At 53.1% G+C, this 12,919-nt stretch overlaps 4 protein-coding genes across 4 annotated transcripts; all 4 read left to right on the forward strand.

The window, feature by feature from the left end:
- Positions 1-354: 354 nt before the first annotated feature.
- On the forward strand, positions 355-930 carry IUM83_15256 (uncharacterized protein; the record flags this gene model as incomplete). The annotated part of the gene is made up of 1 exon (XM_067940060.1): positions 355-930. One exon carries the CDS (start codon positions 355-357, stop codon positions 928-930), a length of 576 nt encoding a protein of 191 aa, XP_067794537.1.
- A 525-nt stretch (positions 931-1,455) lies between these two features.
- IUM83_15257 (uncharacterized protein) lies at positions 1,456-3,358 on the forward strand (the record flags this gene model as incomplete). Its single annotated transcript, XM_067940061.1, has 7 exons — positions 1,456-1,551; positions 1,645-1,797; positions 1,877-1,980; positions 2,045-2,555; positions 2,628-2,717; positions 2,783-3,079; positions 3,158-3,358. The coding sequence occupies 7 exons, from the start codon at positions 1,456-1,458 to the stop codon at positions 3,356-3,358; spliced, it is 1,452 nt and encodes a 483-aa protein (XP_067794536.1).
- A 151-nt stretch (positions 3,359-3,509) lies between these two features.
- Positions 3,510-6,401, forward strand: IUM83_15258 (ATP-dependent protease La; the record flags this gene model as incomplete). The annotated part of the gene is made up of 3 exons (XM_067940062.1): positions 3,510-5,683; positions 5,757-6,092; positions 6,161-6,401. The coding sequence occupies 3 exons, from the start codon at positions 3,510-3,512 to the stop codon at positions 6,399-6,401; spliced, it is 2,751 nt and encodes a 916-aa protein (XP_067794540.1).
- A 207-nt stretch (positions 6,402-6,608) lies between these two features.
- On the forward strand, positions 6,609-7,342 carry IUM83_15259 (THEM6 protein; the record flags this gene model as incomplete). The annotated part of the gene is made up of 2 exons (XM_067940063.1): positions 6,609-6,811; positions 6,871-7,342. 2 exons carry the CDS (start codon positions 6,609-6,611, stop codon positions 7,340-7,342), a joined length of 675 nt encoding a protein of 224 aa, XP_067794539.1.
- Between the last annotated feature and the right edge of the window lie 5,577 nt (positions 7,343-12,919).

Here is a 12,919-nt window from a genome sequence, read left to right on the forward strand (position 1 = left end):
CGCTGTGAGATTTCCATGCGCCATCGTCAAATCTATAATTTTTCATATGGTTTCCCCGCCAAATTTAGAATAGGGAGCTCCACCGGTGCGGACGTTCTAAGACAGTTGGGCGTCTTGCAACGAATGCGAGTCGAAGGGTGTTCAGGAGGTTTCGTCATGAGCAGCAATCGTGTAGAGTCTACTAGAAGTACGCAAGTACGGTGTTGATTGCGTCGATTAGATGAGCGAGCCAGACTGTTTAGATGAGCTTATCACGCGCTGCCACCACTACATGTATTTCTCCATATGGAAAAGTAAACACTGGTTTGTTACTGAATGCCGATGTGGCAATTGCAATTTCTCAATCTGACACCGATGTTCCAGACGACGTACAACGACGAAATCAAGACGCTCGAGGCAGCTCTCGCGTTAATTGATGAATGTGGTGACAGTTCGGCAACGGTTTTCGTCGGCGGCGACAGCAGCTCAACCTCGCGTGACCTTTCTGAAATCGATACTACTCCGTTCAACATGGAAGTAATTTGCAAAGCTGGCTGCCAAGAAAGCTCCGACGAACAGGAAATTATTCGCCTCAAGGCCAAACTAACGGTACCAGGACGGAATCGCTCCAGAGATCTCCAGAAGCTGGAGCTGTTACAGCTGCGTGTCGAAGCTATAGCACTGCAACAACAGGTTGATGCACTGGAAAACCGAGGCCTTCTTGGTGCTGAAGGCTTCCGCAAGCCGTGTGTTTCACCGAATGGCTCCGCTTTGACTAAGCGCTCCAGCGATATGCTTACTGATGCGTGGAAGAATCTGGCAAAACGGCATCGAACACTTCGGAGAGCGGCCGAGCTAGAAAATCAAAACCTCCGCGAGCTGTACGCCAATCAACTGAAAACAGCAACTTTGCTCCAGAAGCTGCTTAGGAAACAGGCTTCGATCGCGTAAGTGCTACTTGAGGTCGTAGTGAGAGCTCGACAGAATGTCTAACCGTTCGTCGTTCTTCTTTCCGCAGCAATCGGTTTGTTCATTGCAAAGGCGCAGCAACGTATAGACGACTCCAATACCGACAGCAACACCGTGTTTAACCTGATAGACAGTTGATTTTTGCCGATGAGATCTCATTTTCCAGTACGTTAGTGCGCCTTTCTCAGACAAACTTTGATACATGTATTTCCTGGCCAAACATGTCACTATAACTGCTTCGAGCTAACCTGAAGTCGCAGGATATGTCGTAGACACCTCGCATTCTCACAACCGCCTCTGGCATGCAAAATATACGTGTGCAAGTCTTTACGAAACGATACCTTCCTTACTGTTAAGTAAGTGTATCTTGGTAACGGCTACATTGTTACCCTCCTATATGTCATGTTCGGACCATAAGCTATTCAACCGGTTTTTAATGTGTGACTACATAATTACGCATTTCATCGAATTGAAGCCGCGGGATCACAGCGACTCGGGCGCGGCACCATGCGGACGATGCTGCCGCTCACGAGCAGCCTCGCACGACGCACCATCGAGAATGAGGAGGCCCAATGCACATACAACCGTCTCGTGCTGACCGAGGTGCGCTGCACTCGCTGCAGTGAACGGGGGGAGCAGCAATACCTCCTAGAAAATTAATGACACAATTGCGTCTTTTCCCGCTCCTTCTCGCAGGTGCAGAGCGTGCTGGACGAGATGGTGTACGACGTGGAGAGCTGCGAGCACGAGTGCGAGCTGGTGAGGCTCAGGCGGCGGCTGGCGGCGGCCGAGAGCTCGCTGACGGAGTTCCAGGAGCGCGAAAGCGAGCTGATCCAGGAGAGGCAGCAGGTCCGGCCGACGAGGACTGAGACGGCTCGGTGCAGGGGAATTGACTGCAGCTTTGGGTGCCTTTGTGGTCACTGTGCAGGCTTACGAGTATGCGGTGAGGGTGGAGCAGGAAGGGCGGGTGATTATGGGCAGGCTGAACGAGCATCTGTCGGTGGTGGCGGCGGAGCTCGCCAAGAAGGAAGTGTGCGTGGCTGCCAGTGAAGCTTTGAGGTTGCGCGGAATGATTAAATTGTTGTTTGTGGTGCAGGGTGGAGAAGGAGCTGCATCAGGCGAAGGAGCAGCTGAAGCTGACGGGCCAGCTGTCGAAGGAGCTGGCGAGCGCTCAACGCGAGATCCGGGAGCTGCGAAGAGCTAATGATATCCAGTACATTCTCAGGAAGAACAGCTCGGTGCCCGCCAAACTTGCGGCACACCCGAGGATACCGCCACGAGTTGGCCACGCGCCGGTGCAGGCGATGCCAGTTCCGGAAGGATTGGTGACTTCCGTGAAGCAGGAGGAGAACGTGTTCTCGCAGTTACCAGACAAGATCATGCTCAAGCTGTTTTCGTTTTTGGATGAAGATAGCATGGTCGCGATGAGCGTTACCGATAGAGTGCTAGTCAGGAGGGTGAATGTGATGTTTGGTGTCACGACACCAAGCACGTTGGCGAACGGAGTTCCTCCTGGTACGTCAAAGCAACGACTACCGTCACCTCCAACGCGCAAGCAAGCGAAAAGCCGCGGCCTAAGCTTCATAGGTTCATCCGAGAAAGACAAGGTAAACCTCTTTGACTCTGTAGCGGATTGCTGCCGCTTTCTAACACGAATGTGCGCTTGTTTCTCGATGCAGCTATCAAAGGTGGATGCGATCGTAAAGTCATTAAAACCCGACCAGATCAAGCTCTTCCACGACATGTCGACTAGAGTAAAGACATTAGAGGTGAGCGCCGTGTATATTATATTTGGTAGATATCAACGCACGCCTCACATACTCGATGCGTGCAGGCGCATCTAGCTCAAGTGCAAACCGAAAAGGAAGACGTAGCTGCTCGGCTGTACAGCGCGGAGAACGTGCGCGATTTCCTGATGGAGAAACTGAAGGACCTAGAAGACACGCTTGCGAACAGCATGACGACGGCAGCGAAGAAGGACGAGCAGGCGGGCCTGGACCGCGAGATCATCGGCTTCCTGGATGCCAAGACGCAGGAGTACGAAACCGCGCTGCAGGAGTACGCGCACCAGAACAACGGACTTCGAATGGAGATTGCCCAGCTTCACGAGGAGCACGCCTCCAAGACCAGAGTAAGCTCACTCGAACAACATCAACGCAGTGGAAAATTCATCGTACTCACCACTCTCAATCCCCAATGCTTTTCGCAGATCATCCAGGACATGGTGGAGCTTTTGACCGAGGAGAAAAAGGATCTCGAGGCCCAAGTCCGCTCGCAACGCAAAATCCTGGTTCGCGAGGTCAAAGTCCTCCGATCTCAGAACCAGCAGCTCTCCAACGAGAAGGACCACTACTTCACGCAACTCAAGCAACTCAAGCACGCGCTGCAGCACCTTGACGAGCTCAGCTAGGTAACTTACCACACTAATCCTTCAAGAAAGTTGAAGTCACAATATCGCCCCACTCGAGTGACATCCCCAACATTCGAGAACGTTGGTGTGTGCTACGCAATCATCGCCGTCACCTCCGATCCGCACAATCACTTCCGCTCCTCCGGTCATCATGGCGACGGCGGCGCTGCGTCGCTTCGCGCTGGCGCGTCCTCGCGCCCACGTGGCCGCAGTCCACTCGCTGCGTCTCCAGCGCGCTCCCGCCTTCGCAGCGCAGCGCGTGACGCCCAACCCGTTCGCTCGCGGGCCGCAGATATTCCGCGCCTGGTACTCCAGCGCCAGCCAAGACGACAAGAAACAAGAAGAAGAAGAGAAAGAAGAGAACGATGACGACGGCGTCGAAGTCGTGATCGACAACGGCCTGGCCACCGTCGGCGAGGGCGACAACGCCCCCACGTACCCGCACGTGCTGGCCATGCCGGCGCACCGCCGCCCCTTCTTCCCCGGCGTTGTGCTTCCCATGACGATTACGAATCCGGAGGTGACGAAGGCGCTCATGTCGCTGAAGGAGAGCGGCCAGAAGTACGTGGGTGTTTTTTTGAAAAAATCGAGCGGCGACCCGCTTAAGTCCGGCGGAGGAGAGGACCTGGTCAAGAACCTGAGCGAGATCCACCACGTGGGCAGCTTCGCCCGCATCGACAACATGCTGCCGTTCGACGCCAACTCGGTGCAGGTGCTGATGGTCTCGCAGCGTCGCATCGCTATCGACGACATTCGAGATGAGGGACCCCCCATCCGAGTCAACATCAGCAACCTGGACAACCCGCCGTTCGACCCCAAGAGCAAGCTCATCCGAGCCTACTCGAACGAGATCGTGGCCACGCTGAGGGAGATCGTCAAGATGAACCCGCTGTTCAAGGACCACATGCAGTACTTCTCGCAGCGCATCGATATCCACAACCCGTACAAGCTGGCGGACTTTGCCGCGTCCGTGACGTCGGCCGATGGCGAGGAGCTGCAGCAGGTGATGGAGGAGATGTCCTGCGAGGCCAGGCTGAAGAAGGCGCTGGAGCTCATCACCAAGGAGCTCGAGCTCAGCAAGGTGCAGCAGACCATCAAGGAGCAGGTGGAGGAGAAGGTGTCCAAGAACCAGCGCAACTATTTGCTGATGGAGCAGCTGAAGGCCATCAAGAAGGAGCTTGGTATGGAGAAGGACGACAAGGACGCTATGATCGCTAAGTACCGCGAACGTCTGGCGCAGTTTGCGCCGGGAAGTATCCCTGCCAGCGTGAACGAGGTGGTGGAGGACGAGCTGAACAAGATGTCGATGCTGGAGAAGAACTCGTCCGAGTTCAATGTCACCCGCAACTACCTGGACTGGCTCACACAACTGCCGTGGGGAAAGGCTACCGAGGAAAACTTTGATCTCGCCAAGGCGAAGCAGATCCTGGATGAGGATCACTACGGTCTCAAGGACATCAAGGAGCGCATTTTGGAGTTCATCGCGGTTTCCAAGCTCAAGGGTGATGTCCAAGGTAAAATCATCTGCTTCGTCGGCCCTCCTGGTGTAGGTAAGACGAGTATCGGCAAGTCTATCGCTAGATCGCTAAACCGCGAGTTCTATCGTTTCTCGGTGGGTGGTCTCAGCGATGTCGCAGAGATCAAGGGCCACCGCCGCACATACGTTGGCGCGATGCCGGGCAAGATTATCCAGTGCTTGAAGTCGACCCAGAGCTCCAACCCTTTGATCTTGATCGATGAGATCGACAAGCTTGGACGCGGATACCAGGGAGACCCGGCGTCCGCTCTACTGGAGCTGCTGGACCCTTCGCAGAACAGCGGCTTCGTGGACCACTACATGGATGTGCCTGTTGATCTTTCTCGGGTTCTCTTCATCTGTACCGCCAACGTGACAGACTCTATCCCCGGGCCGTTGCTCGACCGAATGGAAGTCTTGCGTTTGTCGGGTTATGACTCGCCGGAGAAGTTGGCGATCGCGAAGGAGTATCTTGTTCCTAAGGCCCGCGAGAAAACCGGTCTGCAGAAGGCAGAGACAACACCCGAGTCGTTGGGCCTGACTGATGAGGCTATTCTGACACTCGTCAAGCAGTACTGCCGCGAAAGTGGTGTTCGTAATCTGGAGAAGCACGTGGAGAAGGTCTTCCGGAAGGTCGCGCTTGAGGTTGTTGAAGACATCGAGAGCGCCAAGGCGGCGGCGGAGGCGCAATATGCAGATGAAGCAACTGCTGGTTCCAAGGACATGGAGGAAGTGTCGGAAGACCAGGACCGTTTCCTTATCACGCCAGAGAAGCTGTCGAAATACGTCGGCAAGCCGATCTTCACATCGTACGTACCTCTTGTGCAGATAGTGTTACCTGGTCAGCGATACTGACAAAATTGTTATGGGTTGTCATATTAGAGACCGCATGTTCGACAAGCAGTTCCCGGGTGTTGTTATGGGGCTTGCTTGGACAGCCATGGGAGGAGCCTCGCTGTACATCGAGACCACGAAGGTGTACACGAAGGGCGACCGCTCGGGTCTGATTACCACAGGCCAGATGGGATCTGTCATGGAGGAGAGCACGAAGATCGCTCACACGTTTGCCCGTAGCAAGATGCATGCTATCGATTCAGAGAACAAGTTCTTCGAGGAGAACGAGGTTCATTTGCACGTGCCGGAGGGCGCCACACCGAAGGACGGCCCCTCAGCCGGCTGCACCATGGTGACTGCGCTGCTCTCGCTCGCTATGAACAAGTACGTACTATTATGCTGCTTGATAGTGCCTGGTATCACGTGCTTAACAATTTTGCTTTGTTGAACAGGACGGTCAAGCCTGACCTCGCTATGACGGGAGAGCTGTCGCTTGTGGGCAAGGTGTTGCCGGTGGGTGGTATTAAGGAGAAGACCATCGCTGCCAAGCGATCAGGCGTCAAGACGCTCATCCTCCCGCTCGGTAACAAACGCGATTTTGACGAGCTGGAAGACTACCTGCGCGAGGACCTGGAAGTGCACTTTGCCGACTACTACGACGACGTGTATAAGGTCGCTTTCGAGCAGGAGTAAACATACCACAGGAACGCTCGCGGTCAGCTTTATACACGCATAAATATCAAAGCTCGACCACCGTATCCCCGAACTTGTTCAACGCGTAAAACTACCTTCTGATTACTTGTACCACTCGACAGTTTTTGGGATCACGAGGAGAGGATTGTGAGGGGACGCGAGCACTTCAGAATCTGCTCCACGTCACGTGAGGCTTGTGCAGGAAAAATGGTGCTGCGCATGCTCTGGAACATCGGCTCAGGACTCGTGTACGGGGCTCTGCACAAGAGCCCTCGTGTCGGGTTGGCGGGGCTGCACTTCCCAGCCGTGTGGAGAGCTCGCTCCGGATTCCTGGACTGCGACGTGAACCTGCACCTTAACAATGCGTCATACCTCTTCAGCATGGAGCTCGCTCGCTGGCACTTCACAGCGTAGGCATTCGTTGTCACAATACTTACTGGAGATATCGCGTCTAACCTTGTATGAATAGATCGAATGGTGTGTTGTGGCAAGCGATCAAGCATCGTCGGATGTTCCTCGCGGCGTCCCAGGCCATTCGCTTCCGCCACGCCATCCCCCCGTTCCACGCGTACGAGATCAAGACGCAGATGGTGTATTGGGATGGCCCGTGGATCTACTTCCTCCACCAATTTCAAGACCCTACTAGCGGTAAGCAGTTCGCCGAGGGATTGTGTCGTGTCATGGTCAAGCAGCGCGGGGAGGGGGTGACTTTCGAGAAGATGATATCGGAAGTTTACGACGGACCGATTCCAGCTCAACCAGCTGAAGTGCCGGACGTGGTCAAGGGGTTTCTTGAGTGGGACGCTGCGAGTCGCTCAAGCATGGAGGAGTCCCACGAACTGGAAAAGAGCAACATCAACAAGAGCCCGCCACCACCTACACACAAAACCCTCGCAGCTCGCATTTGGATGGAGATGCAGCGATCCATGAACCGTCCATGAAAGATTTCAAGGAAAGTGAAGCTGTTTTGAACACTACATGGTTTGAAACAAAAACTGTAGAAGAAATACTGGTTTGCTTACACACAAGATTCCAATGGCGATTGTCTGCTGCTATGTTTATGATATTAATAATAATTCTATCCCTCCACCGAATCTCTTTCAGCTAATCTCCACTTCCCAGCAACTGCAGAGCCCACAGGTGTCCGTCCACCTTGAGCAGCTTCCATAGCAACTTTACTTAGATAAAATCCCGAAAAAAGACATAGCCATGTGCAGATCAGATCGACGAATCGCACGCTCCAAAATATTGCGAGAATTGCCATTCATAATAGTAGTGCTTGGTCTTGCCACGCTGCAACTTGTAGTGGGCTCGAAACTTTGTGCCCACTAAATCCACGAGCCCAAGTGATCCAAGCGAGCACTACTCGCAAGAGCGTGGCAGTGAGATACCTTCCACGAGGAAGTCGGATACGACGCCATCCACGATTTCAGGGACTTCGTCTAGCGGAGAACGAAGCTCACGGCCGTGAGCTGCAATGGTGACGGAAGCGGTTCTTGAAAAAATAAAAATAAAAACAGTTTGAAAAATGGTTTTGATGGCTATGACTCTACCGACCCCAATTCAACGTTCGCAAAATAACATGGACGAACTGAAATGGACGATGTGCAACGGGTTTCGAGTACGGTAGCTGGAGGAGAGGTGACCATGTAGAGATGATATATACTCGATGGGAGATCCGGAGACCTAGAATTTCTGGTTGGACACGAGCAGCAGATATTGACGATATTTGTAATGGTATAGGATTTATATGGACAAGTGCCAGGCGCGACTTCAGATTCGTCAGAGCTTCACATATCGACGTAGTGACAATACGAGATCGCCACAAGATCTGTTACCTTGCTCCAGAGACGTGGACCAGTCCTCGTTCAGCCCCGGGTCAAGTCATGACCTCGAGTCATCTCTGCATGAACAATCTTGCTTTCGTGCTTGCATCAGTAGTGTGTCCAGTCACTGAAGACTCTTCACACAGATACGTCCTCTTCAGAGCTCGCTATCGGTACTCGTTGCTATAATATAACTTAAATCGATCTCATTCTGCCTTCTGCTAAGTCAAGTGCAAGTGGTTCACTCCATTTGGTAGCACGTTTTCGTTGTGGGTAACGGTGTCACATATCTGCTTCTTTCTCGGTGTCGGCTCTTTGCGCACAAGCCTCGGCAACGACTCACCACTCCGCCATCGACCTCTTCGTTGGCAAGCTTCAGGTGACCGCTGTCTCCGTCAGCTGTCTACTCTACGACGGAAGAACAGTGCGGGACTTTCCACGGAGGCCGGAGATAGGCAATATCTTGGACGAGCAGCCACTCCGTGGAGTGGTCCGCCCTGCCAACCCGCACCCCGGTGTAGGATAGTTGGGTGGGCTGGAGGCCCCAAGTGCCGAGAAATGCCCCATAGTGTAATGAGGGGTATCAGAACCCGGTCCCGAAATGGGTCGGATAGCCACAGGCATCCCCACCAGAGCAAGCCTCAAGCCTGGTGTGTGGGTTCTGGTGGCTTAAATCTCTACGACGGAAGAACGCACTAACCAGCTGGTAGCCGGAGGCGCCGTACAAATTCGTCGAAGCAATCAACCGCATCGCTGTCGGTCTCACGCAACAGAATGCGCAGATGTACCAAGATTTCTAGGCCTAGCTGCACGCCTATCAGCATCAGCTGCAGCAACACGTGTCCTCTCCACAACCCGTTGTGTGACGGCCTAAAGTCGGAGACGCGGAAGGAGGTGATGTACATGCGGTGCGGCACGCTAGCTGAAGCCATCTCGGCTGCTCAGGCGCTTAAACGCACTCATTTTCATTCACCGGACCGCAGTAAGGACTCCAACAACTCGAGGTACCACGGGAATCCGCATCGCGCAGCCACGGATGGTCCAACCCCGATGGACGTCTTCGCGTTGGACACTTGCTCCATATCCTAGCAATGCCAAATCAAAGTATGTGCTACTACTACAAATGCAGCGGTCATCGCATCGGCCAGTGTCCTCATCGCAAACCGAACTGCGAACTACAGCACCAGGTAAACTACTAAGCTCGACGGATGTAAGTGGAGTATCCGTCGAGCGTGAAGTAATACCCGAATCTCCTACTGTTCCCATGGACACTGCAGTTATTGAGATAGCGGAAATGTCGCCGGCCGAAATGTCGGTCACTCCCCAAGCGGTGGTGTGGACAAGTTCTTTCCTAGGATGATCAAGGGTCGATCAAGCTCTATACTGATCGACTCTGGGGCGTCACATTGCGTATTGTCGTGTCGTGGCGTTGACACCTCCAGAATGGAGACTTTGCATCTCGTGGCGCGCGGCCTTTGAAGGCCGCGCGCAGCAGCGCACGGTATCGGTAGCTATTCTCGTGGTGCGGTACAGCATTTCAATTGTGACTGTGCCCTTCGTGTTCTGGCGACTGAGCTACGACTACGACGGGATACTCAGTCGTCCCTGCCTCGAATCCAGCAACCCGAATATTGACTGGCCAACTCGCACACTAACTTGGCCTGCGGACAGCCAAGACCCGGATTCGTCTCCGGATGATGACGTGGGAGGACTCGGATGAGCACATTCATCCTGTACCTTGCCGCAGCAAAAAGGTACTAGCGCCGGTCGAAGTTTCACTGCAGTCTTTCCGAGAGCATCTCACTAATCACGGGTACCTAAAAAAATTTCGGCTGGTGCTGGAATCAGGCGTGTTGCCGAAACCAACGCCACGGGACGTCATCGTTCTTTTAAACGAGACGACGACGTGTTTCCATCAGCTCTCCATTGCGCGATGCTGTTCGAGCAGAACTGCAAGTGGGTGCAGCGATCGATTGTGTTTCTAGGTCGTCAGATCTCTGCGTCGACTATTATTCTGTACCAATCAAATACGAAGGTAATCAGTAGGATGCAGCCACCTCGGATCGCAAGAAGCTGCAGCGCTTCTTAGGGTTGTGCGAGTATTACAGACGCTTTATTCCGCAGTGCTCGCCTCTGGTGTACCCACTCACAGAATTGATGCAAACTACAACGGGTTGGCGCTGGAGCACAAAAGCGATTAAGGCACTTGATGATGTGCGCGCATGGCTACAGCGCTCTCCTGTTCTACGACTCCCCAATTTCTCGCTGCCATTTTTCGTCACCACGGATGCCTCGGATGTAGCAGTCGGCGGCGTGCTCAATCAGGTTTTCGATGGTACGGAACACCCGCTGGCATTCCTGCGCCTTGAACTGAGCGACGTCGAGAAGCGCTGGCCAGCACACGAAAAGGTACTTTTTGATATCAAGTTTTGTCTGGAGAAATGGCGTGCTAAGTAATGTCTCCACTGTCTCCACTGACAGTTCGGCCAGGGTCACTTTTTTTTTTATAAAGCCGACGCCGTGGCCCAAACTGCTCCGATGGCTGGACTTCTTCAACCAGTTTACGTTTAAGGTTTTTCACAAACCGGGACACATGAATACTGTCGCCGATGCCCTGTCTCGTCCAGTGGAGTTCATTGCGGTTGCCTCACTGGACCCGATCCGACGCTGGCGAATCGGATCAAGCCACTGTATGCTGACGACGAGTTCTGCTCGACACGGCTCAAGAAACTTTGCGCGAGGGAGAGATGTGCAACAGACAAGTATGCTCTCTATGACGGCTTGATAATTCTGCGCGGGATGACCGTTTGCTGTTGGACGTGTTGTTGCTCTATCACGACAATGCCGTCGTGGCTCACACCGGCGCCGTGCGAACGTTTCTAGCCTCGCGGCAGCAAATCCTGTGGCGAGGTATGAGCTCGACTCAAGAAGCGTACATTCGTACGTGCGAGACTTTCACCCGGAACAAATTTGGTGGTCGGCGGTGTGGATTGTTACAGCCTCTGCCTATTCCTACAGGTAGCTAGACGGATGTATCGATAGACTTCGTGACTGGGTTGCCGCTCTCGAAGGGATTTGACACAAGATATGTCGTCTCAGTAAGGGAGCCAAGTATATGCCTACGTTGAAGGATGCCTCAGCAGATGATGTCGCTCAACTTTCCTTTAACAACATCGTCTTGGTCCACGGTACGTCGCGCTCGATCGTGTCCGACAGATATCTGAAGTTTCGCAGTGATCTGTGGACTGCCATGGCTAAGTTCATGCACTTTGAGCTGCAAGTGACAGTGCCCATCGAGCCCAAGAAGACGACCGAAATGAACGGCATATCCTGACACTGGAAGACCCGCTGCGGTGCTCGGTATCTCAATATGGTGATGATTGGACCGATTGGCTCCCGTGTATCGAGTTTACTCATGCCATTGGCATCAACACCTCAACAGGGCGCAGTACGATGGAAATTCATACAGGACGTCGCCCGATTCGCTTAGGGTGGACGAAGACCAGACTTTGTTCATGACCACTAGGGTAAAAGTAATTGAATCAGCACGGCACCATCTGATTCATGCGCAAGAGTGCCAGCGACAATGCTATGATCGAGGTCGAAGGGATGTTCACTTTAACGTAGGCTTTTATTGCAATGCGAAGGGCTGCTGGAACGGGTGACTATCAATCAAGGTTTTACGATTTCATTTTGCATCACGAGGCAGCCTAGGTGAGAAGTTTTTGTTGCTTTGGGATGTTTTAGTGGGCGATGGACCCCCTCCGTGGTTCAATACACAGCAAGCATTAATGTAGTGCTTATGGGCATTCCACCTGGCTACACGCCCTCCTGTCAGCCGGCTGATATTGCCTGGATGAAGCCATTCATGCTGGAGTTGAGGGGTCTGTGGGTAGGCCACTTGCGACGCCAGCTGAGTGCGTACCAAGCACGCTCCTTGCAAGAAAAGATTAAGCTGAAAACTCCATCACAAACCACACTGATTGAATGGCTGACAAACGCGTTGGGGAATTTGTCCTGCGATACACTAGCTAGCGGCTTTTCGAAGCTCGCAATACCATCGGACAAGCGCGTGCTTCCAGTGGAGAATCGTCTTGTACAGGAAAATGGTATTGCAGTCTTAGTTCAAAGGATAGAATGTATGGAGATTGCAGAGGATGTAGGGACCGATTTCGGGCTGGAGTTGGACTGATGCAATCCACTACTTTTTCTCTTGAACTTGCCATGTATTTCAAACATTGCATTTTTTATTACCACGTAGTAATGGGGGTGCACTATTACCAAGGAATTTCGGTATGCGTCGCACCGTTCTCGTCTCGATCATCAGCGGGCGACACACCAGCAGCAGCACCGGAGTGTGGCAATGGCGCCGAAGAGGTCGCACAAGTTGCCGCAGGTGCAGCATCGGTCGAAGATGTCGACGCTATAGTAGTAACAGGTACATACACGATTAGAAACACAAGTAACTTGAACAATACAAGACAACTATGCACTGTTCTCGTCTCTCGATCATCAGCGAGCGACGCACCAGTAGCGGCATCGGAGTGTGGTGGCACTGCAGATGACGTTTTCGCAGCATCTTCAGCATTTTCACAGGTTAAGGGAATGTTTACCTTACCCAGGTCGATCTTGTCCAGATAGCGCATGAGCTCCTCGGATCCGACGAAGTTGTCAATCCCTCTCACGTCCTTC

The sequence above is a fragment of the Phytophthora cinnamomi genome (assembly GCF_018691715.1).
Source record: "Phytophthora cinnamomi strain GKB4 chromosome Unknown Contig24, whole genome shotgun sequence".
Lineage (NCBI taxonomy): Eukaryota > Oomycota > Peronosporomycetes > Peronosporales > Peronosporaceae > Phytophthora > Phytophthora cinnamomi.